The sequence below is a fragment of the Symphodus melops genome (genome assembly GCF_947650265.1).
Source record: "Symphodus melops genome assembly, chromosome: 23".
In the NCBI taxonomy this organism is placed as follows: domain Eukaryota; kingdom Metazoa; phylum Chordata; class Actinopteri; order Labriformes; family Labridae; genus Symphodus; species Symphodus melops.
In genome coordinates, this window is record NC_136713.1 from 3,878,420 (window position 1) to 3,903,827 (window position 25,408).

Genomic DNA, 25,408 nt, shown 5'->3' on the forward strand with positions numbered 1-25,408 from the left:
TTTTTGAAGAGTGAATCTCATCCCTTCAAATGGAAGTGAAACCTCAGAGATCAAAATGGGGTCTCAGTTCTGTTTTTCTCTTCATCCCAGCGTCGCTCTGTAACAGTCGCTTTAGTCTCTGGTATCAGTGTGTGTTTGTTTGCTTTCAGTCGGCCGTGACTTCACACATCTGCTGGTGCAAAAAGCGTAAGAACGGAGGTGTGGAGTGTGTGTGTGTGTGTGTGTGTGTGTTGATGGAGGGTTCAGTGACAGCAGCTAAAAGCTTCCTCAGGTTGTTGGTGGCGTGCGTCACTTCAGTTTTTTTTTTAAACCTCTGAGGTCCCGTGATGCAGCTCAGGATGGATTCAAGCCCATCGTTTATTCTTCTGACAACTCAAACATGGGAGGGTCGTTTATTTCAGCCGACACTGACGCCGTCGTCTGTGAGGTTCTCTGCCTTTTAGAGGCTCTTGGATGGAGTTTACTTGATCTATTTGTGGGTGTAAAAAAAGGAGCAGTGCTTATTGGTGCTTAAAGTGCCATTGATCCATTTTTAGAAACGACTACGATGGCAGCAGCTGATGTGAAACATGCTGTTGTTGATCTTGACGATAGTTGATACACTTGTCTGTGTGTAATGCTAAACTGTAGGTCATACGGAGCTAGCTTCTAAGGCTACAGCGATGCTCAGAGAGATTCCTGTCCAGGGAACTCCTCTTTGAAATCCATTTAAAATATCCTGATTTGGGTTTTCAAGCATAGATGTTTTCTTCAGGGTGTAATGACACACTGATGCTGGAAGCACAGCGAGGTAAAGAGATGATCTGATTTGTACGAGAATCAAAGTTTAAAAGTCTGGACAACCTGAAGCTGCTGTGTTTTTTTTTTTTTTTTTGACTTGCAATTTTTATTTTCTGATATTAGAATCAACATACACAATATGTTAACAAATGTACAAACCATCAACACCCTAAATCCCACCCCCCACCCACCCCTACTCCTGACGGGTCAATCACTCTCAGAGGTGGCTTGCATCTCAACCCACATCTTTGCGCGTCTGCCTGATCTTTACTGTGACATCTGGATATAATCGAGGTACATATCCCACTTTAGACAATATTTTTCAGTTCTGTCCAGCATCCTATATGACATTCTTTCATAAGCAGCAGTTCTGCCCACTTCAGTCATCCAGTCCTGAAAAGAAGGTTCTCCAGGTTTCTGCTGCTGTGTTTTTTGATAAATACCGTACGTGTCATGTGTCTGATTTGCTTGTGAATTTCTTACCTAACCCTCGAGTAATGAAGCTCTACTCTACGCTGCCTGAAGTCTGGACTGGGGGAAAAGGGGCGGGGCTGGGGGGGCAGGTCAGGTGGACAGCAGCAGAGGGGCGTCAGGCTGTTAAAAGACAGGCGATGTTAGCAACGCAGCGCTGACGGAAAGAAGAAGAAGAGGCGATCAGTGTGATTGCACAGTTCCTTTATTTTCAGGATCCAAGAGCACATTTCAACACGATGCTCAGAGACAAACTGCATTTAAAAAAACCTTTGTATACATACGGCTACCACCTTCAGTGATACAAGTAGCAAAATAAAATCTGTGTGCTTAAAAATAAAAAGAATCACGACAAAATTAGCTTATGGAAAGTTTGGTTCAGACTTTGACAACATGGCATTGAAAGTATAAAACAGTCACTTTGAGATGAGTTACAGAACCTGAAATATGAGACGTTCATGGAAAAGTGTTTCTGCACATACTGAACAATGGCCCGTCTTCTTGGCACTGTTTTTGTCTTTGAACATGACATAAGGATTAAACACACAACTCTGGGGAAGAGTATTCACACAACATAGAGTCATGAAATGCTTTTTTTTCTTCTACAAGTCTACTTTCAGTGCTGGAGAGTTTTTAAGAGCGGTGATTTTAAAGTTGTGCTTGCAACAAAACAATAATAAAACACACTTCTATACACACACAACCATTTTTTGTTTTTTAAAGCGCCTTGTCAAATGATTGTCAGTTTATATTTTTGCATTTGATCTCATGACCACTTATTGTCTGTTTTATAAGAAAAGTCATTTTACAAAAAGAAAGAAAAACAAACAAAGAGGCAAATCTGTAAATGCACGTTTCATCTCCGGGGTTGAGAAATCACCTTGAAGCACCTTTTTTGTTGGTAAATAAAAGCTACAGTTTTACACAGAACATTCAACAACGGGGCAACTGCAGACACGTGTGTTCACGTGTTTCACGTTTGGTTCTGGAGTCGGTGCTAAATGCTGTCCAGTCTGTCGTCTACCTTCGAGCTTCTCTTCACTCTTTCACCTCTTAATACATGTGTCAGACTGCGTTCATGTCAGGTCAGAACTGAGCTGTTCAGATCCGTGTTGATATCCAACAGAGAGCTGTTCAAGGCTCAACTAACCGATACCAAGACAAACCCGAGACCAGAGCGCTCCGAGACCGAGACGTCAAGGATCAAGATCGAGTCGAGACCGAGTCCAAGACTATACAGCATATCAATGAAAAATCCTCCTGTTGTGTTTAGCTGACATGTCTCATACTTTGACCAACACAGGGAAGGTTGCAGACTGATAAAAATTCAAATACAAATGAACGAAAGCTTTTGTTCTTTTCCTTCTTCGGTGGTGACGTGGAAAAAGAGCCCACCAGTGGCGGTCTTGATTTAACATCCTGAGTCTGAGTCATCAACGTCGTTCAAAAAGTGAGATGCTTCTGGTTACTGAAACAGTGGTTTCCCCTAAAAGCTAAACATGGCGGCTCTAATAGAAACACCTCCTTTCTTCACAGTCTTGTGGGGAAAGTGTGAAGTGAACACTGCAGAGGTGAACAGCAGAGTCATGGTTTGGGTTCAGTCTCCACACATGAGCGTGATATGACGGGATAACAACGTGAGCTTCTTATCCACACTCTTGATGTTCTCTCAGTCAGTGATCACAGGAAACAAAACTTGAGAAATACCTACATGCACTTCCTCTTCTGCCCCCAGACTCAATCTATTATTTACAATTAGGTCCTTAATGGCTGACTGTGTGCATGTCAGTGCACTCAGTGTTTCCCAAACGACACGACTGCAGGAGAAAGTGAGCGAGGGTCTCGAGCGGCTGACGAGACAAGGCATTCACGGGACGTTTTCACACTGTCTCCGGTCAGGAAACTAAAATGCTTTGTTATGTTTGATTTAAGTGCCACAGACACACCAATCAGACCCTCTCTGATTCTGTCTGTATAAAACATGTAAGTGCACAACATCATGTAAACCTCAAACAGGCTAAAAATGCAGCATTAGGATCAACAAGGTGAGGCCACTTCTGTGGCAGCGGCGATAAATAAACACTTCTGCTCTTCTTTTCTGTTTTTAAAATCTCATCAGAACAATATTAAGAATGAAATGCTGTTTGTTGACATGTAAAGCACCAGGAAGAACATCAACTAACCCTACAGGTCTCTACGTCTACGTGACAAACCAACACTGAGGGTTAAATCATTTGATGCTTTGTTGAGAATCTGGTGAATGTTTTAACTTCCCCTCTGTGCTTCACACTCTGGGCATGAATAAATGCAAACATGGAGCCACGTCACGTGCTGAGAGCACCAATAAAAGCAGCCTGCTCTGGGTAGGAAGTTAAAGTTGACACAGGACAAAAGTTTATGTTTCAAGATAAAAATCCTGTAAATTGAGACGCACTTTAAAATCTCCACTTATTGTTGAACTTCTTCCAACCACTTAACTACAAATATTTTATTTCATTCTAACAGCAGACCATTTTTCACAACATACCATCACATTTGAAGGAAGGACATTCTGACTTCTTAAGAAGCTATTGGTTTAGAAATAATAATAAAAACACATGTGAGGCTGTGTAGTGAGACTAAACAACACATTCAACGAGTTTGTGTTGTTTTCTTTAACATCACAACTGCAACTAAGCTCTTTATGATGAACTGTGAACAAATGAAGTTTCCGTACTGCATCACATTACACCAAAGGACACTGAAACTGGCACCAAGCATCACGGTGTCCTCTAATTCTGAAGAGATGCAAACACCTGGAGAGATCATCAGTGTTTCTGTGGCCTGCAGCCTCAGTGAAACACAAGTGTTGATTTATTTAGCTTGGTGAAATGTGCACTGTTGTCATGGAGTAATGCAGGTAATGTGTGGAATCATCTGGACTTAAACCAACAGCCTCTTAAAGAGCAGGATGAGATTTAGAGGGTATGCTTAGAAAGCCGATCATCAGCAGTCGTGGTTGGATGAACTGAATCTGAAAAGTCCAGTGCTGAAACGTTATCAGCTCTGAAGCCTGCTCAACACAAACATGACGTTTGATTAATCTCGACATAAAGTTATAGTTACTTCAGTATCAGATCAAGAGAGAGCTTTGGTGTGAAGGAGCCAGCTTTGCTGAGTGTCACAGTGTCTTTTCTTCTTCTCTTGTCTTAAACAGTGTATATACAGAGTGATGCCATTTGGCTCGGGAGCTGAAACTGAATCAGTCAACAAACTGTAAATGCCTGACTGTCAACTTTCAGTGTGCGCACAACGAGCAGTTTCCTCATACTCAGGCTGACATGAATAACACCATTTCTTTCTTCCGTTCTTCTTTTCTTGTCATGCCTTGTCGATTCAAAGAGTATGCATGACTGTGATGTCTGACAGACGAGAAAAAGATTCACCATTGGTTCTAAAAAATAAGACCCCCCCCCCTCTCTAATATTTCTTTAATGTCTTTAATATGTTATCTTTGCTCCTGTACCTTTTTTTCTCAACCTTCTCTAAAACGGAGCCTTCACCCTTTCAGAGGAAAAATCCAGACTTCTGGGGGTCCTGCAGGGCCGCGAGTCCTTCTGGGCAGGAGATGGGGACTTCCCCGGAAACAACTCCATTCCCATTGGGCATCAGACACGTCCGGATGTACGCTGCGTTTGTGGCTCTGAGGAGGCAACCGTTCTCCAACTGCAAAAACAAACAAAGGGGTCCATTTCCATATATTTTATAAAGAAAGATATCTGCTTGTATTAAAGTCATTAAATAGCACAAATACATTTTAAACCATAGTTCACATATTACCACAGTCTCTGAACTCAAAGTACAGAGCCCTGCTGAGAATAGCCTCGCTTTGTGCCTCCCCCTCCGTCCTGCGCTCGCAGCATTAGGTAATGATGACAGTCAAATTGTAGGTCAGCACTGCTCATGCTCGACTGGCCAGCCTGCCAGTATTTTTCTTTCAGCGACAGTCACTGACCCTGAAGAATAACAGTGGAGGCTGAATGAATGGATGCCTGCCGGGGTCGACCATCTCTGAGCCCGTCCCGACCTTATTCTATTCATTATTGTCCTCTCTCTCACTACTGCCTCTTCGCCCCTCTCTCATATTTGATTTAGTTTATCTGTGAGTTTGCTTTTCACTGGAAACACCAGCGACGCTCTTCATGCTTGGACAAGCAGAACACAATTATTCTAAAAATGAAAGAGGAGAAAGTCCAAATCACCATGTCCTTCATATTTACAGGGATTCTTAAGTGATTGTGCGGATGACTGGTCTTTGTTAAGAGAACGTCTTTTAGTGAACAATGCAGAATTGTTCTCCTGGTGAGAAATGTAAACCAGGGGCTCAAACTCCTGAATAAATCCTGCTTGTAACCTCCACTCTGCTTTGGTCTCATTACCTCGTTATGTTTTTACGATGGGAATGTCTCGGGCCGTCCAGATACAAGCCTCTTTGTACTCTGACTGATTAGTGTTTCCAGGATGACATTCCTCCATGCTCCGTCATTACTGGAAAAGAGGTTAAAAGAGAGATTCCTGCTTCTCCTGAGCTTTATGCTGTCTCATAATAATGATTCTGGGATCTGAGTTCAGCCCAGTTGCAGACATTGTGAATACGTTTCTTGCTGACATGAAGGATTCTTTGGGCATTTTCTGTCAAATAAAAGCGATGTGCATCTTAACCCTGTAACACCCCTTGTTGTAAAATTACAACGTCACCTTTAACCATCCTAAAAAACAATCTGTTATATTTTATCTTATTTTTTACCACATTTACATAGTCATTGGGTCCTATTGTTCAGTCTCACAATGCTATTGGATCTTACATTTGTTTACAAGTCACGCCTTCTGGCCATGAACTCACACAACCTCTCAAGGTTTCCTTCGAACAACAACTATTTGTTTCATTGGACTGGATTCATCAGATTCAAGTAAGTAATATGTCTTTTATATTTTTTTTGGTTGTTATTACAATGTCTAGAGCATGTACATATGTAGTTATTGTGGAATAGATGCATCAAATTTCATTTAGAGCTTGTTATATAATTGTTGCAATTATACAACACTGGGTGAATGTGGTAGTCAAAATAGCTGGCTTGTTGCAGTGGGCTCAAACAGGTTGTATTCCCTCCACTACACCACTGTCTGAAAGAGAGTATTTTCTTTATACATGGATATTATACATTCTACCCTTCTGTTGTGTTATGGTCAAGTTTGACTGATTTAAAAGTTTTATTTCTAAAAAATGTAGTTAATTTGATCAGCCTGACCTAAAATTCCATGACTTCGTCCACAAAGAGGATATCAACAGACAATTCAGTTCTGGGGAAAGGAATGTTCCTGAATGTGGGGTGTGGATGTAAGTGGGGGTATGCATGTTTTCCTTTTAGTATGATAATTGGAGCCATTAAGCCATTTACATTCACATTTACATTCAGGGTATTTAGCAGACGCTTTTGTCCAAAGCGACTTACCAGGCAGACAGTATTGTCTGCCTCGAAAACATTTCTACCCTGAACACCTAGTCCACCACCCTATTCTATTCCTTCAGGTTATGTACTACAATATAATAAAACATATATATATATACACATGTTAATTAATTTATATTTTATTCCATTGTTCCATTATTAGTGAAACTCCTTGATCGGGGAATTCATTACGTGGGAACAGCTAGGCAGGTGCGCCTACCCAACTGTAACCTTGAAGACGAGAAGAGCTTGAAGAAAAAGGGGAGAGGAAGCTATGACGTCAGAGTGGAGGGGAATCACAACATCTGTGCTGTCAAATGGTATGACAGCAGGGCCGTCACACTTGTGTCATCCTTTGCTGGACCTGAACCTGTGCAGAAGATTCAACGCTGGGAAAAAGCCAACAGAACCTACGTTGAAGTTGAGAGGCCTTACATTGTTGGTGCCTACAACAAGTACATGGGAGGTGTGTATATGTACATCTTCTGGCACACCATCATCCTCGCTGTGGTCAATGCCTGGCTGCTCTACAAGCGGGACTGTAAAGCGCTCAAGATGTCTAGCAAAGAGAGACGATGAACAGGAGACAGTTTCAGGCACAGCTAGCATCCTCTCTCATCCTGGTAAACGCAACACTTCAAACTCCAAAGAGAGGACGGCCATCTTCAGGCAAAGGGAGCCCAGCAACACAGACAGTGACATCAGGAAGCCCTCTGAATGCTCAGAAGAGGCCATCCAAGAGATGTGCACACCTCCCATTGGATGTACGCAACGATCTAGTTGCCCATTTCCCAAGGAAGACAGGGAGAGGACGCTGCAGACACTGCAATAAAGGATACACCAACACACAATGCAGAAAGTGTGATGTTCGCCTTTGCTTTACAGACGACAGGGACTGTTTTTGGGACTTTCACCACCAATGAAAGTCTTCATGACCAATGTCAAGAAAAGAAAAAAAGAGGGGGGAAAAAACCCTTAGTTGTTCTGAATTGTTCAGACAACAGAAATTCTGCTCCCAACTAAGCCCAATGTTGCAATATTACAACATTTCTCATTTTTTTTTAAAAAACTCTTTAATTTCTGCATCAAATGCCTCCTAAAACAACATCTGAAAGGTCAAATATTTTTTTTTTTAGGTTTTTCTATATTTGGGTCTTACAGGGTTAAATGATGAACTCATAAGTTCTTAACTTGAATATCTGTTCTATCTCTCAGCTTCTTCTAGATGACTCTGGTCTATTCAGTCAAAGCGCAGCGACAAGGTTCTAAGAAATACAAATGAAACCTGATTACTTGAACAACTCTCCGCGGAGAAATGATCCAGTTGAGTGTATTCTCGGACTGCGCTGCTCTGACCCATCTCCCCCTCTTATTTACATTGCATGTCTGGTCACATCATCACAGTTTACACTGAGCTCGATGCCAGCCCGCGGCCTCTGTGTGCTGACTCGGAAAAAAAATATCTATTTTCCTGACAGACAAAGAGAGCAGTGCAGGGTCGAAGGGTTGGGCGTTCTGCAGCCTTCAGTTTGTTGACGTTCTTCGATATTTGAGGAGAAACACAGACTTCAGGCCTCGTCCCCCAGCTCACATCCTGAGTCTGATTCTTAGAGCCAACAGTTCTGAGCAGAGCTGGCACATTCACTCGATGTGAGAGGAAAAGGAAACACAACAGAAGGTCTTCATTTTCAGGACGAGGGAGGGGAAAGCATTCTTCACCTTCTATTGGACAGGCAGCATGAAGCCTGTTTATGTAGACAAGCAGCTTCTGTGCTGTGGAATAATTCGTACTTATTTTTTCTTGAAGTGGCATTAAAAAGACGTCGAAAGATATATTTAAAAACTCTGATGTGGTAAATTGTAACAGGCGATGAATGAAGCAGCCTCAGAGAAACAAGTTATCCCTGACTGAAGATTCTGGTAATCTTGGTCTCTTACCTTGCTGTGGGCGGAGTCTTGTGTGACGTTACTGAACATGCTGTAGGCTTCTAATGGCGGCAGACCGCGCTGTGGTTGTGACAGTCCCAGTAACTGCTCTAACTCCAGTGCTGAGCTCTGACTGGGACACTGGGGTAAACACGACGGTGGTACCGGGGTCTGCTGCAGCATCGGCTGCTGCTGTTTCTGGAGAGACTGCGCCTCGTAGAGCTGCGTGTTGGCTGACTGGTAGTGACTAAAGCCGGGCATGGTGACACCATTCACTGCTGCACCCTCTGGATGATGAGAAATATTATAACCTGTGTAGCTGGCCTCCACATGAGGTGGAAAGGCTGTGAGTCTGTTTGGGGTGTAGGATCCATTCAGTCCGTGAGAATTCTGGAAGCCTGGCAGCGAAAAGCTCTGGCTGTTTAACTGCTGATGGGATTGGACCGGATGCTGGTCCTGCTGAAGCTGCCACTGTTGATTTAAGTCCAGAAGGTTTTTATGTTCGCCATTCAGCTGTGAGGCTTTGAATGCAGGATGTGGGTGATGATGGGTGTGGTTGTTTGGGTAATGTTGGTTCTCTGTCACCCATAGTTCCTTAGGAACACCAGTTAAAGTTGTTCCTGGCAGGGAGGCGGACTGAACCTCCCCAGGTTGAGTTTTGACTAACTCTCCTGTGCTCATATGCTGCTGCATCTGCTGTGACAGCTGGGTGATGGGTGCCCTGTTGCTGGGAGGAGCTCGAGGGACGGCAGGAGTGAGGACACTGTGGGCTGAGTCTGGGTTTCTGTCTTTGTCTGTTTCTCCACTGGTCCCGTTTTCAAGGGAGTCGTGGATGTAAGACAGAATTTCGTTGTTGGTGAGAAGGTCGTTAAGTGATGGGATGTGGTTGGGGTCCAGCTCCACCTGGATCATCCTCTCATCCAGCAGCAGCAGTTCCAGGTCCTCAGCGTTCAGACCCAGGTTTTCCAGGGCACTGAAGAGCTCACTGTTTGAACATGTTTCCTCTCCGTCCAGAGACAGGGAGTCCAGGGTAGTGAGCAGTGGGTCAAAACTTGAAGATTTGTTGTTACCCCTCTCCACGTCCCTATTAGATACAACACCCCAGCTGTCACTGTTTAACACCCCACCCACAGCATCACTGTCTACTTGCTGTTCACTGAAAAAGCTGCTGTGGAAGGACATCCTCGGTTCTACGTCCGGCTGGCACACATACACAGACCCATCCTGGCTCATCAGCACCCCCAGCAGGGACTTTGGGTCGATGTCGTCAGAGGAGCTCTTGTCCACTTTGCCCTTCTTTGACTTGCTGCCTTTAGTTTTGCCCTGCACAGAGTCAGAGAAGCCGTGGAGAGGATAACCGGTCTGGTAGAGCAGCGCCTCCCCGGTTGCGAAGGTGAAGGGAAGGTGCATCGACCTCTTCCTCAGGTGTTCCCCTCCCTCCTCGTCCCTGTGAAAAAAAGAACGAGTTAGAAAAAAGGTTTTTAAAAAAAAAGGACTTTCAAATGAAACATTGAGCTGGTGCTACACTTACACTAAAGGCCTCTGGGTGGCGATGATGTAGTCCGGTTTACCGTTCTTGTAGACGAGCCTGGCGTTAGCCTGGACCCACTTCCATCTGTTGTCCTTGGTAAGCAGCCTGAAGACGGTGAGACCACTCTCCCCTGTCTTTATCACTGGAATTACATCAGACAAGATGTTGGAGGCTCCATGTCACTGCTGTTTATGCTCTGCACACCCCGCAGTGTGCACACGCTCACACTGCATTTGCTCAGTCGGGCGTGCTGCAGCTCTGATGGAGGCTGCATGCTGATGTTCACTTTGGCTACATGTTACAAGTAATGTTTGCACACACCTACCATCACACACACGCCTCCACTAATCTCTCATCTCTGTGGTCTTGTGTTGTGTCTCCAAGTGTGAGTAACTGTGTTGCAGGTCGTGTTTCAGTTCTCTTTGTTTGGAGTTGGTGAGAAAGACTTTGGGTCAGCTAACATGAGACTGGAACAGTGCTGTTTGAGTTTTTGGGAACCCTAGATATAAAAACATCACTGTGACTGTCCTAACACATTCTACTCACTTCTCAAAGTGTCAATTCTACCAACAGTAAAGTCAAACTGAGGACAACTCATCATCTGGATCCAGTCTAGATCAGATTTAACCCAAACATCCAGCATGTGCTGTGCTATTTATTCAGAAGCTATTGATTTATCAACAGGGTCACTGTACTCTTTCTTTTAAAAGAGAGATCTAAATTCATTCAGTCCGGTTAAAGTTTGTTGTTTGGTTTGAGTGTTGTTTGAATATTGATGAGACAAAAATCAAGAAAGACTGAAACAGCGAACAAAATAGCGTCAGTATCAGAAAGAACATGTTGACGTTGTGCTCCCCTTCAGAGCTGTAACGCTCCCTGAGTATTTGTGCAGTTTAGTGTACAGACACTGATGGTGCAGCCTCGATTATACATCTTTTTATCGTTTTGATTTTCACAAAAGCACATTGAGCTGGTCAGGAGGTCTTCAGCTGAAAAAGAGAGAAGACTATTTATAAGAGTTGGAGAACTAGTGCCGCAGAGCATTTCACAGTCATGGCTGCATATTTTTAGCAGTAAAATCTACAAGATGCTGACCTTTAAAAGAAACTGCAATATTTATGTCTGTGGACAAACTCGTCCAAACAGAGAAGCTCACACACTCACTGACCTGTCACGTGACGTTACAGCCTGGCTCACTTCTTCTCCATAAAACTGTTATCACGCTGGATCACTTCCAACACAGACAGCTACAATAAGCAGAGGCTTTTCTATGGCCTCATTTGTTTACTTTCCTCGTAATCTGAGGGATTATCGGAGTAAATATCCGCGGCACAAACACTCCATCATGAAGCCTTTGTTCGAGTTAAAGCAGAGAAAAGGAGTCACTTTAAATGGGGTTAAACCTTTCTGCCTTAAAGCCACATTAATATGTTTGAAACTCTTGTTCAGCTCTGAATGTTTATTAGTAAAATGATGTTGTAGATGTATTTGATATAGATTCTGTGCGTCCTCCCATCTGTGCGTGCATCAGAGCGTTATCAACATGTATGTTTCCAAATACATATGCATGTAGTTCTGTTTCTGTATGCATGACTACATACATACAGCATGTGTCTTTGTGTGTTCATGTGTGTGTTTGTGTGTGTGTGTGTGTGTCTGGTAATAGTGCTTTGAGGGCGCCATGGTTACGACTAACCGGGTCATCCGGTACGAGAGCTAAGTAGGGCACTTGACTCTCGCTCGGAGATTCCCTCCATCAGCCGCAGACTCACACAGAACCATTGTTTGTGTGTTTGATTTTTTTTTTTAAGCCAATAAATCAGAAAGATAGTTTCACTCTGTGAGAAAGCCTACAGTGTTGTTTCAACATCTATGAAGTGTTCAACTTTAAACATCTAAATCTGTGATTTATCAGTAAGTGTTAGTAAGAAATAAACTGTGTTGATATTCCAAAGCACGACATGAAAAAGTAGGAGTCGTTGTCAAACAGAGCTCGCTCTCTTCTCTCACCACACGCTGTCGTTTTTTTAAAAATGCTTGGAACGTTTGAAAGTATTAAAGTAATTATAAGATTGCATCCATATCAAACATTTTTATCAACAATAGTGGCAAGCAAAAAGCTGAATGAAAGTGAAATAAACTGTGATGAATATCAGACTGGGAGCAGCTGGGACTTACTTCGGACGTGGTTTTCAGCGCAGTACAGCATGTCAGCAGCATGGATGAACTGATAGCCTGAACCACGAACTCTCAGCTCCGCCTCGGTGTAACCCAGAACAATTTTACCCCTGAAAATGCAGGAGATGAACCCAGAATATGAGACTTTACCACAGATGCTTTGTGCTTGATGAAACTGAAGTGAAAGCTTGACAATTGTACTTTGCATCGCAGGCCATGGGAGTAAAGTCCAGCTTGTGTTTGGTTCTGAAAATCATGTTTCTGGTCCTGATTTCCAGGATGGCTGGAGGCTGGAGGGGTGTTGCGATAGCGAACAGGGCAAGCTGTGGCGGGGAACTCTGTTCACTGTCGCTTTGCTCGCGGCTCTGACCATGGAGGAACTTCAGCCGCCCCTGGATGTTCAGCGCCTGAGAGGAGAGCATTTACAGATCATATCAGAGGAGAGAAAGCTGTGAATCCTTTTCCTCTGAGACTCATTCATGAAGCTTCAGCAGCAGACAAGTGAGAGCTGTTTGGTTTCTCCCTGTCGGTGAGCGTTAGTCTTATTTACCCTGCTGAGTAATGCAGACAGTAATCACACATCTGTAGAGCGTAAACGGACTGGTCCACTCATGTCTCTTACTGGAAACCCTCCAGCTGCTCTCTATTTACAAGCAGGTCATTCATTTATCTGGAGAGTCGCAGAAGACAATCTCCTTTGGAGAATTCACGAGATACTAAGACCAAAATGTACCTGACATATTAAACGATATGTTTGAAATGTAAGTGTTGTAATAACTCTACCTGAGGGGAGAACAACACAGGTTCTACTGCTTAAAGAAAACAACTTCCTGATTTTGTATGAAGACGTTTTTTTCACTCTGTCGACAGTGAAACGTCTTCTTTGGAAACAACAGACCCCGACTCTGATGCTCTGAAGCTTTTCGAGCAAAGAGGAAACTTGAGAGACGTTCGGATCAACATCAAGCGGTTTCCAACAGTGAGCTTTTTACAACCGTGTAAAACCTGAAAACACTTTCCCCTGTCTGCTGTCCTCCTCTAACCCCCTCTCTCACCTCGTGTGAGGACCCCCACTTCATCTGTTAGCTCTGCTTAATTGACCTTGGTGGGTTTAAGAGCCTGCAGCCGTGATGTCAGGAATCTAGCCCTGAATAGCAGGAGGGATTACTAAAACAAAGCCATAGTGACCAGCAGACAGGAGCAGAAACCTGGCTTACTGCTCACGCAAACGCACTGGGAGGGAGGACAGGTTCGAAGCCCCCCACAAGCCCTGCTGGAGAGTCCTCAGGCAAGATGAAGAACCCTTCATGCCTCTCATAGATGTTCAGTGTTTCACGTTAATTGAGTTTTGTTCAAACTTCGAGTTTATATTTTTACATTTTGACAAGCATTAGTAAAGTTTCCTCGAGTTGATCTTCGCAGCAGACTGATGTCAAATTAAACAGAATGGCTTCCTGACGAAAGCAATCGAACAAAACCTAGAAGATCTGCAAAAAGAAGGTGTAAAGCTGCACTATGTCTGATTAATAGTATACCATTAAATAAGCATGGGTTATGTGTTACTGGTTGGTGCCTTGCTCAAGGGAGACCCTTCCCCAGTTTTCCCCATCAGATTTCAGGGCTTTGTGCTGCCACCAATCCTCGGCATGTTTTTCCTTCTTATGTGGCTAATTGTCTTAGTGGATGTAGCGGTGGCTGCTAAAGAGCTACCAACTCTGACTAAGCAAGTTCCCCCTCGGCTCTCCACTCCTCTGGGTGGTGGGAGGATTAAGGCCCTTTTCCCCACGACCCTTAAGGCTCTCTTAAGACGGATTACAGGAGTAAATGGTGGCTTCTGATCCCTGAGGGACTCTGAGGTGGCACGCCATACTGTCAGCAGCACCAATGAGCCACAAAACATGACACCTTTGGATTCATTCTACCAGCTTGTTGTGAGTGGGTGGGCGATCATAATTTGTTGGTCAAGTGTGATAAAAGGAAGCAGGCGTGTAACAGTAATGTTCTCTTCTCGTGTATCTGAGGTTGCAAACTACCCTCACGAGGACAATTGAAGTTTGGCTGAATTGTCATTTCAGTCTCACCAAGAAGCCCGAGGAGTTGTCCAACAGACAACGGAAGCGGCAGACAAAGCCTCTCTCCAAGAAGGACGAGTTCTCAGGTGGAAGCTGGTCGGGCTTGTAGCTCACCAGGCAGGAAGAGGTCGACATGGACTCACCATCTGAGGACAGACACATAATTTCATCGGACTTCATCCTGATTCATACAAATAAAAAGCTTGAGTGAAAGCTCTGCCTTCAGAAGACAAGTGTATGTCACCTTGACCTTGTTTGTGTGTGTTTGTCAGGTTGTTTGTGTGTCTCTCAATAACCGCTGACCCTTACCTAATGCAAAATGACATGAGTGGGTGTGTTTGTTAGTACAGTCTGAGCGAGCGTGTGTGTGTGTGTGTTTGCTGTAACATTTAGAGCACATCTCAGGAGGCTTCAGTTAAAGGTCACTTCTCATCGCTCCTTCTGTGACCTCAGGTCAGCTTCAGGAGGGAATACTGTCAACATGAAATATCATAATAACAACAACAAAACATCCTCTTTATCATTTGAGAGTATCAACAAAAAGCAAGGCTGTCAGATAACTCAGTCCTATTTTTAACCTAAAGCTGCTGTTAACACTGACAAATATGTTGCCAACGTATTTGTGTAATGAAGACAGTTCCCCTGCTTTTTTTTGTTCATCACAAACAAGAAATGACAGAATATATGTTGTTGCTTTGTTTGTTGATTTTTACAAGAATCGTATTAAGAAACAGCTGAGCTGAAGTTCAGTCTTCAGACCTGTTGAGGGATTCGTAGATGGTTCCAGGCCAGCAGGGGGGTTGAGGGCCCAGTGAAGGTTGCTCCTGAACTCCTGCTGGTCTTCAGTGTGGATCAGCTCAAACACACTCTGGTGCATCACATCAGTCTGACGGGAAAACAGAGAATCATCCTTCATAAATAAACATTATGCTAAACCAAGGTGGAGATAGAGAAACAAATGCTAGACTGAACAGAAGACTGCATTAGTTTAGGTCGCGGGTCTATCAGCAGGTACCCTGAGGGGTGTGTTTGATTTAGGTTGCCTTGAAGTAAAGCCAAAAGTAATCAAGTGTCGCTGATCATTTGATCAAATAGTTGAAACGGAGCCAAAGACCTGCTGTGACCCTGATATCTGTGGTCCAGACCCAGCATGACCTGGCAGAGGACCAGCGTGGAACCGGCCTCCCTGAACGGGTCAGACTCAGGTCAGCAGAGAGGAATGTTGACAGCTGGAAGTGTTGTATGAAATGCTTTTTTGCAAGATGTCGTTGAATTCAGAGGTAAAGGGATTGATGCAGCAGTTAACGTTAAGGTGAATGGTTGTGCTAAGCTAGGCTAAGGTGGCGATGACTAGAAGCAGTAGAGTACGGATAGACACAAGTTATTTAGCTCTGCATTAGATAAGGACAAGCAGGTGTCCGGTTCTCACTCTTCTATGAATCATGGCTGGTGTCAGCAGTGAAGAAAAACAACAGAAAACATCATCCATGTCTCTTAACATGTATGTTTTCTTTCAACACCTCTTCTTCAGTTGAGTTGTGTTTTGTAGGTGTCTTGAAAGCTGTTGACACCCGAGGTTTTTTTTTCTTTCTGTGATGTGTTTTCATGAGCGATGACAGCAGCTCCAGCACAGATTTGAATGTGTTTGTTAAATGAACTGTGACGAGCATCAGGTGGACGGGGAAATCAGGGTTGAGGGGGGATGTTTGCACCCCCAGCGAGCCTGGAGAGTGTGAGTATGAAGATGTGTGTCTGTCATTTCGACGGGATGTTTGTGTGTACATGTCTGATCATCACAGTCGACATTAGAGCCTGGATCAAACGCTAACTTCCTGATCGTGTTTGTGAACTCCACCTCAGCAGAGGCACATGGACTGAAAGCTGCGAGCTCATTCTTCGTGTTTAACACTTGAAATTTTCAGAAAGGCTACCTGATGAAAGCCGAGGTAATCCTGGATGGTGTGAGAGCAGAAGAAGACGACTCCCTCGGCTGTCACCACCAGGACAAAGCCGTTCAGGGCCTGCACAGAAGAGACACAAAGTGTGTTTAATGTTTCTCAGTGTTTGGTTCATCGCCTAAAAAACGTGTCAGATCAGTGCCAGAAGTTACCAAGATAGTCTAAAAGGAAAACAGGAAAATACATTGTAATGTTCAACACATGCACTACAGATTTGAACCATTTGAACCTGCAGAAATCCAAATTTCTACGATCATCTGTTTCCTCCAAAAAAATGTTAAACTTTTCAGAAGAAATTATCAGAATCTTATTCCAGAGAGATGTAAGACTCCAACATGAGAAAGAAAGAACTTGATGGAAGAAAGGATGAGAGGGTATGAAAGACAAAGAAGGACAAATGAACGGGATGAAACATTTCCCTTGGGGTATAAAAAGAGAAGTAGAGGCAGAAGTGGACGTTGGTTCAAAGGGAAGTCATGGAGAGGAAAAGACGAGGGAGGAGAAGGAGGTCACTACTGGATGACTAACACTTCCATCATGGCTCCTCCTGGAGCCTGGGGGCTCTGCGAGGAGGTGATGACACTGTGTCCCGACACTGCAGAGAGCCACAGCGGCAGCCACCCACACCTCCATGATGAAGATGAGCTTCATAGAAACACAAACTTCATCTGAACTGACGAGCACTAATACACCCCTCATTCTGACCTCTAAACTGTCTCTAATGTGGCCATGGTTGGTTGATTACATGTTTCTGGATCACTATTTGTGCTCGGTGTGAATAAGACGACATAGCCGCCATGACATCAAGTCGGCTGTTGGTTTGAAGCCTGCTCTAACCCTGACCTCATTTACCCAATCAAACATGCTCTTACAAACTAAGAATAAAGGTTTACAAAATCCCCAAAGATAGATAGATAGATAGATAGATAGATAGATAGATACTTTATTGATCCCGAGGGAAATTCAAGGCATCCAGTAGCAGTATACAGACAGGCAGGACACAAGACATTAGTTACAATACACACCCGCTGTCCTCCCCCCCCCTCTGTATACAATAATCCCCCAAACAAGATTTAGCAGCCCCTATGTGACTAAGAGTAAACATAATTATATGTTAAACCTGTGCAGTTAGCATTAGCAATTAGACTTAAAACTTATATTAGCAATTAGACTTAAAACTTATATAGCAAAAGCTGCAGCCTGAAGTCTGTGACCACGCCTAGCATTTTTTAACACACACACACACACACACACACACACACACTGTACACAGTGGAGCAACATACAGGCACTGTGTATAAATATTTACTGTTGTGTTCATATGTCTGCAGAAAACACACCCCTCCCTCTCTCTCTCCTGAGACAGAGAGAGAGAGTGTGTGTGTGCTGTCTCTGTCAGATGACAGCCCAATGATGGCAAACAGTGTGAGGAAACACAGGAAACCTCTCTGTGTCTCTGTGACTGAGAGAATAAAATCCTTTGACTCAGATCATCTGTTTCCTCTGAGCAGAGGTTGTGTTGTCTAAAGCCAGAGCAGGCGGACCACTCAGTCAAAAACTGACTAGACTGTCCTCTTTAATGAAGCCCCTACACACACACACACACACACACACACTAGTTTATTGAGCAGGTTTTTTATGTACGATACGAAGACAAGGAATTTGTTTAGAGAGGTGCTGTGAAATGTCCAAGAATATTTTCTATGCTTTTACTCAATTTTGCCCCAACACACACACACACACACACACACACACACACACACCCTTCATCCAAACCCCCTCCCTTCAATAATAGATGTATTCACCGGCTCTGTATAATTCATGGTCCGATGTCTGTAATGGAAGAGAGCAGCTGAAGAGAGGAAGCTGCTGCCGTCCACGCTGAGCGGACACATCCTTGATTCTTTGCTGCAGTGGCCTATTTACTCCTCTGGGATCAATGCATGTACCAGTAATCATTAAGGTCACACAAAGCAGTGTGTCCATGCTTACTCACAGCTCCAACGTCAAAGGGGAATAGTTTCAGGGATGATGACAACGCCCACGTCCTCGGCACGTTTCTACTGAAATGTTTTGAGCGACGTAAAAATATCTTTATCTTCTTGAAATCGGGGCAGTGCAACTGATAACAAATGAACATTGACCACAAGCTGAACATTACATGGACAACACCGAAGGGCGACTGGCATAATGGTGGTGGAACCACCTGGAGGCCGACCTGATGTCATTCAGGAGGTTGTTTCCCCTGTCATAAGACATGTCATATTCTTTTCTAGAGAAGCAGCCATATTCACAGTGTAACAGATAACAGAAGAGCGAAGCAGCAGTAAACACTGTGGCTCGCAGTTCACCAACCTGCAGCAGCAGCTCCCCCTCAGGCACGTGAGCGTCCACAGAGCCGGACGTTGGTCTGTCATGGCTGTGATCGTGGCTGCTCTTGTTGATGCCGTTGGACAGCTGGTTCTTCAGAGCCACTGCAGGGAGAGGAACAGTGAGTGACAGGGACTTTTATACAAAACAACATTACTGCTCTATTTGGGACTCTTTGACAAACATAATCAGCAATTTGCAGACATGTTGAAACTGTTGTTGGATCTACAGCTCAAGTTATCGTTCTCACTTCTTCACCGGACTCTTCATCAGGATTAAGAGTTAGACATTTGGAGACGTATCTGCTCCTCATATTTTAGAAGGCTAGCTTTATCTGCTGATGTTTGCTTATCATACATTTTTGAGGTTGGAACCTGCAACTTTTGACCAGTTAAATTGATTGTTGTGTCAAACAAGAGGTTGTTGTATCGATGGTCATAACAGGGTGAAGATTACGACTTCAACTGGTGTGAATCACAGACTGAGAGAAGGTGACACTTGAGGGATAAACACCTCTGCAGAGGCAGTGAGTGCATTTCAGGCCTGAAGATAGAGGGAGTAACACTTTAAAAGGAGGCGAGAAGAGGAGGAAAGCAGAATCAATATTAACAGAGTGTGACAGACAGTAATCAGGATTTCTGTTTCACTCGATTAGCCTTCAAACAAATTGATCAAATCGATCTTGAACAAAGTTTATTGAACGTTATTTTAACTGAAAAATGTCCCGCACACTCAGGGAGACAAAACATCCCAGAGGGGTTTCTCTGTGACCTCAGATCAGGAGAGAAAAACATGGCGGCCGGCTCTGTGCCTTTGACCGCTTCGTGAAGCTTGATTGAGTGGTCTGAAGGAAACAAAGAGCTCTTCTGAAGCAGCAGCACAGACGTTAATGGAAGAGGAAGTCTCCGAGTGTTGCAGACAATGCAGACAGCAGAAGGTTGGCCGACACAAACAGCTCCTTCTGATTGCGACCCACTTTCCACACAGGGATCAATAAAGCTCCACGGTATCTCTCTTTATTCTCATTAATGGAGTCTTTGTGTGCACCAGCCTCACAGTTAATGACAAGGGACAGAAAGAAAACACAATCCATGACATGGATCCAGGGACAAGTCAAAGTTGAACTATTCATCTGGATTTCCAGTTTCACTAATGACACAGTGGGGACTGTGCCGAAAGCTGGCTGTTAAAGCCTCCCTTTTACGTCCTACAAACTGTTTCATACCTCAATACTTTTTACTACTACGTGTTTTCAGAAAATAAGCTGCCCTGAGATTCCTGTCTACTTTCTCTTTAAAAGACTTCTTGTCTACATATTGCAGATATCATGTGTGTCACCTCAGCCTTAAAGTGTGTTAGAAGAGAGCTTCTGCTTCGGCCCACTCCTTTTGAGCAGAATTACAACTGCTCAAATAAACAAAATAAAATAAAAAATAAATAAATAAATTCAAATAATCTGTGATTTTAATGCAGTAAGACAGAATCAGTTGTAACCCATTTGCAGTGACTGTCATGTTGTTTTTCATCTCGACTAAATAAACACCTCCTCATATAAAAGTGAATCCTTACCAAGCGCCACTGTTGGCCACACAGCTCAGTGTGGTGGAGGCTCAGAGGCCGAGAGAGGGTGCAGGAAAAGCATGTCGACTATCAATAATTAAATGCTCGGTTGGGTGGAGGGGTATTTTGCGCCCTGACGTCATGAACAGAAGCCGCTGGCAAGAAAAAACAGCCCGAGGCGACCAGGAGGAGGAGGAGGAGGAGGGGAGGAGAAATCTGTTGGCACGACGGAGGGCGACGAGGACACCAACAGCCGATAAAAACATCACAACAAACGCTCTTCAGGCCTCCGAGCCACTTCACAAATATCCGCACATAAACATGAAGGCAGCTATATACATCCACAGGAAGTGGATCTTTTAGGTAAAACCACGAGGCCAGGAGGATTTGACTTTATTCTGCAAACGTGTGTATTTCACTCAACAGCGTTTACTTATGCTTGCGTGATAGTCAGAACCTAACAAATGTAGAAATTATTTGTTTCCATGACAACACTCTGTGGATATAGTCATAAAATGTAAAGACAAACCGCAGCAAGCGGATTAAAGTCTCTGGAGCGCGCTGCAGGGACGAGGACACAAAAACAATGACTCGTCTAATCCAGCATCTCATCCCCCACCCCAAGCACCACCACCTCCACCAAGACCACCACGACCCCCAACACCTCCACCAAGACCACCACGACCCCCAACAGACCACCACGACCCCCACCACCTCCACCACACAAGGTTGACATCTTCAGAAGGTTGAAGGGGGCGCAGCAGCAGCAGCGGGGCTGAAGAGGGGAGAGAATCTCCCAAAAGAAAACATTCACAACAACAAGCTGCAAACCACAACGTGTTTGTTTCAAATATTCATGAAGAACCTTCAATGATTTATTGTATTATTTGTGTCAACATATCTTCAACTTAAGTTTCTTAAAATATTGTTTTAATACACAAGATGATTCTGAATGTTTAGCTCGAGCTTGAAGAGGAATGACCACGTGACAGAGGCAGAAATAAAACACAATGCTGTCGTATTACATAAGTAAGCACTAATCGGCTCGGAGCAAGGGGCAGATGGCCTCACTTGGAGACAGATGTGGATGAACACACACACTGGAAACACACCAGTTTGAATACTGTGCCATTACACATCAAACTGGACCATCACAGATTCTTTTTTTTTTTTTTTTTTTTTTTAAAGATTTATTTTTGGCCTTTTTTGCCTTTATTGTAGAGGGAGGACAGTGGATAGAGTCGGAAAGGGGGAGAGAGAGTGGGGAGAGACATGCGGGAAATGGCCACAGGCCGGACGCGAACCCGGGCCGCCCGCGCGCGAGGACTAAGCCTCAATACATGGGGTCGCGCGCACTGCAGCTGCGCCACCGGCGACCCCCCATCACAGATTCTTTTAAAAGCAAGATGTCAACACAATGAAAAACTTGAAGTGTCATTAAAGTGGACGGACTTTCTGATTCACGTCAGTCTGCTGCGTCACAGGAGAGTAGATGTTTGAGCTGCAGAAACAAGTTTGGCATTCTCTTCTCCTGCACTTCATGAGATGGAACAAAGTCTGACAGACTTTATTGCTTATCTTATTTTATGTGAGAAACTCAAAGATCCTCTGACAGTAGTTTGCATCAGACTAAAAGTAGAACAGTCTGTGTGTAGCCTCACCTAAACCTTAGCTAATTCTCCCACCAGCTCTCAGCCTCTGAGTCAGAAATGATGTCCCTGCAAAGGGCAGATGCAGGTTAAATGCATGATGGTTGTTGGAGTCAAAAGTTGAAAAGTGGGCTCTTGTCTCCCCCCCATCTTTCTTCAAACGGTCTGTAAAGCGGTCGTGAGTGGATTATCCCGCCGTGTTTTTATTCTCTGAGGCTTTCATCTCCTCCCACCTCCTCGCTGCAAAGCAGCAGTCTCTTCAGACATACATTACTGCGTGGCTGAGGCTTTGGGACAGGGGTCGACTCATGGCCACAGGCAAGAGGAGCTGACCTACAAAACGTTTAGGTTGTATTAAGACATTAGGAGGAGAGGGGGTCCAACATGGTTCATGCGCTGTGGTAGGGAAGGGTCTGTTGGCCTGTTTCTGCAGAGTTAGTCAGTGACACAGACGTCTGATGTGCCTTTATTCAAAGGCTAAAGTGTTGGACAGTTTCAGGCTTTGACAGTCTGCAGTTTGACTCTTAAATGGACCAGTGAATGCTAATTATTTACTGACTATTTCACTATATTTGATGAAGAAACGTTGCCAAAGTATTTTTTGGAGATTGAAAAGAAGAAATCCCTGAATAATGCACCTATATGACTTTTATTAAGTGTGCTGTTGTATCGGAACTGCTAACCATGTTGTTTGATTTTTGCAGGAATTATCTGGTTTTGGTTTATTAGCTCAATAATCAAGTGCTACTCTGACGTAATCCTAGTCGCACTGAGGAGGAGGTAAACCAACCTTGTGTCCTGTGAGTAGTTTGAGCTGTTAATGAATCCATTCAAATGTGGTTTTAAGCCTCCTGTTTTCGATTAAACGTACACACACAGGACTCAGAGATTCCAAACATGAAGTGAGGCTGTTTGCTGTTGTTGGACAGATTTCAAATCTGCTTTCTTCAATAGCAAGTCTGGGAACCCATTCAAGTCTGCCAAACTCACATACACACACATCTTCATCCCCAAATCCATCTGCTATGCCCCTAAGCCTGCTAACTCCTTGACAAAGCCAATCCTCTGCACTTTAGCACTTCTTAAACAGAGCCTAAATCACAGACAGTCCAGACACAACATTCACGACCTGAAAATCCCCTTCCAAACCTCACCTAAACCCCCACCCTCAGCCTTCATGCTGAACCTGTACAAACCCCACTCTTTATCCCCAGAGACTGCAACGACTGTGAGTTTATTTTCAAGCCAATAAAAGATCGTTTTTAGCATTCAGCTGAGGAAAACGAGACCTCTGACACAATGCTGTCTACCTGTGTTAGCCTCATTTTTACAGACCTGTATCTGGCTTTCAAATTCATTTTCACACCTGATATATTTCACAGTCTCACACTCCGTTTTGGCCTTGAGAAAAGTCCCTCTGACCTCCTTTCTTTTTACTTGAAACCTTCCACCACTGTCTGTTTTCTGCTGCTGTGTCCTCAGGTTCTGTGTGAGGTGTGAAAAGGCTATTTCAGAAATTCAGCAGGAAGGACTGAGGAAGGGAAGAAAAAGAGACAAGCAGCTGTTTTTAGACCACATGTCAACATTTACAAGCTTTACTTTCTCCCTCTGCCTGTCTCATTTTTAAAAAAATGTTGCGTCATCTTCCTTTAACTGCAGGTTATTCTAACAGAGATTTTATGTGTTTTTTTTCTGTTTTCTTAATCAAAGCTTCACAGATCTCACCTGCCTCTGGTTGTGTTTTCTATGTCATGTGGGTGATGTGTTTCATACCTGAGAAGAAGCTCTTGGTGCGAAGGAAGCTGACGCTGAGCCTCAGGATGGACAGTTTGTCCAGGCTGGAGATGACATCATCAGGGAAGGGCAGCAAGCTGGCGAGCCGGTCCAGCTCCGAGTTTAGACGGTCCCGGTGCCGTTTGGACGGGTTGGACTTGGTTCCTTCGGCTGGGGCAGGTTTAAGCCTGAATGTTGAGGAACTTTAGTGATATATAATGAGCTTTAATGGAGTGTCACAATGAGTAACATCTGGTAAAGGTGGCTAGCATGGATTACACATTACTTTTTATATTAAAAAAAGGCTGGTACTATACAAATAAAACGTGTCACAGTGTCTTTAAGAACACATTACAACACAATGGTAACTAACCCTAAATGTAGGGACGACTACTGATGAACATCCTGCTTTTTTTGCAGTCGTGAACAAAACCTGGCCAATTTGCATGAAAAAATAAGAATAAAACCTTTTAATATTACATGAAAGCTAATCATTTCCTGCCTGATTAGTGTGATGTCTTTTTTCTTGGGTGGATAAATGAAAGCTTACCGATTGACTTTGCACTGACTGACCAATATTATGTCACTTATCATCAGATTTATTTGTATTTATATAAACATTGCTAATGTGTTTGAGCCAAAATACTAACACCGTTATGGTATTACAATCAGAAAGAAAAAACATTTTTGGATTCAAATGACTAAAGTACTGATGAGAAAACATTTTAACTCCCTATAATAATTAATGAAAGTATAATCCTCTATAATTTACCCCTTCTGCGCTGGTTTTCTTCTCTTTCGTCCCGCATACATGTTGTTCATCTATTCACTGTGGATGTGAAGGAAATCCATAAACTTGGACCAGCTCGGAGTCCGGACCCTGGAAACCAGTAGAAGCTCTCTCTGTCCGATGGGAACCAGTAGCAGTACTCCTTCTTCTCCCGGGATCAGCAGCATGTGATTTCTGATATACGGAACACAGTTTCTTTTTATATTAACTACACTGCGCTATTTACTCTATCTGGTTAGAAACGGTTATTCCAGGTCGCCATAGCAACAACTACATAAACGTCTCCGTGTGAGTTAACGGTCCAGCTATATCACGACGATATTTACGAGAGTAGCGGCTCTTCTTCTCCGGTTATCCCGTCCACGGAGCACAAAACCGCAAGAAAAAAACAACAGTCGGTTAAAACTCACATCGTGGGGAAGAAATTTCACGTACTTCAGTTTAAAATGAACCGTTAAAAAGTTAAATCTCTCCTCCTCGTCTCTGTCCTCCTCCTCCGGCTGGACCGCTCTACCACCGACGCGCGCGCTTCCCGGGCACTGATTTGACGTCGTGCGCGCGCAGGGAGCTAATGTGACGTAGACGAAAAAAAAAAACGATCGACGTTAAATATATATATATATTTTTTTAAATAATTTACCAACATATGTTTGCAGTTTTTTTAATTGATTTACTTATTTTATTTCTATACATTAATCTAGAATTTCGTGTGTCAATATGTAGTGTTTTAATCGAGGTCATGCATTTGCACATTTTAGTGTTTAAATAAAGTAATTAAAAAAACTGAATTAAGAATACATTATTATTATTCATTATTAATGTACATAATATATTTACTATGTTTTTTAGTTTAGCTTGTCT

General features: G+C 43.6%; 1 protein-coding gene across 4 annotated transcripts in view; it reads right to left on the bottom strand.

The window, feature by feature from the left end:
- Positions 1–25,087, bottom strand: part of ahr1b (aryl hydrocarbon receptor 1b) — a 28,316-nt gene extending 3,229 nt beyond the window's left edge. Inside the window, exons 1-13 of one of the 4 annotated variants that reach the window (XR_013778467.1) lie at positions 24,983–25,087; positions 24,530–24,721; positions 23,758–23,960; positions 18,761–18,879; positions 16,379–16,468; positions 15,207–15,333; positions 14,457–14,593; positions 12,577–12,782; positions 12,376–12,485; positions 10,198–10,339; positions 8,679–10,113; positions 4,757–4,956; positions 1,264–1,374 (exon numbers count right to left, since the gene is read on the bottom strand). Coding sequence is in view for 3 of the 4 variants with exons in the window: in XM_079336782.1 (XP_079192908.1) it covers positions 4,798–4,956; positions 8,679–10,113; positions 10,198–10,339; positions 12,376–12,485; positions 12,577–12,782; positions 14,457–14,593; positions 15,207–15,333; positions 16,379–16,468; positions 18,761–18,879; positions 23,758–23,960; positions 24,530–24,579 (2,778 nt within the window). In the remaining variant the exon portion in view is untranslated. Of the gene's footprint in view, positions 1–1,205; positions 1,375–4,756; positions 4,957–8,678; positions 10,114–10,197; positions 10,340–12,375; positions 12,486–12,576; positions 12,783–14,456; positions 14,594–15,206; positions 15,334–16,378; positions 16,469–18,760; positions 18,880–23,757; positions 23,961–24,529; positions 24,722–24,957 lie in introns of those variants that run through there. The other 3 variants (XM_079336782.1, XM_079336784.1, XM_079336783.1) reach the window with 3 other exon arrangements.
- Between the last annotated feature and the right edge of the window lie 321 nt (positions 25,088–25,408).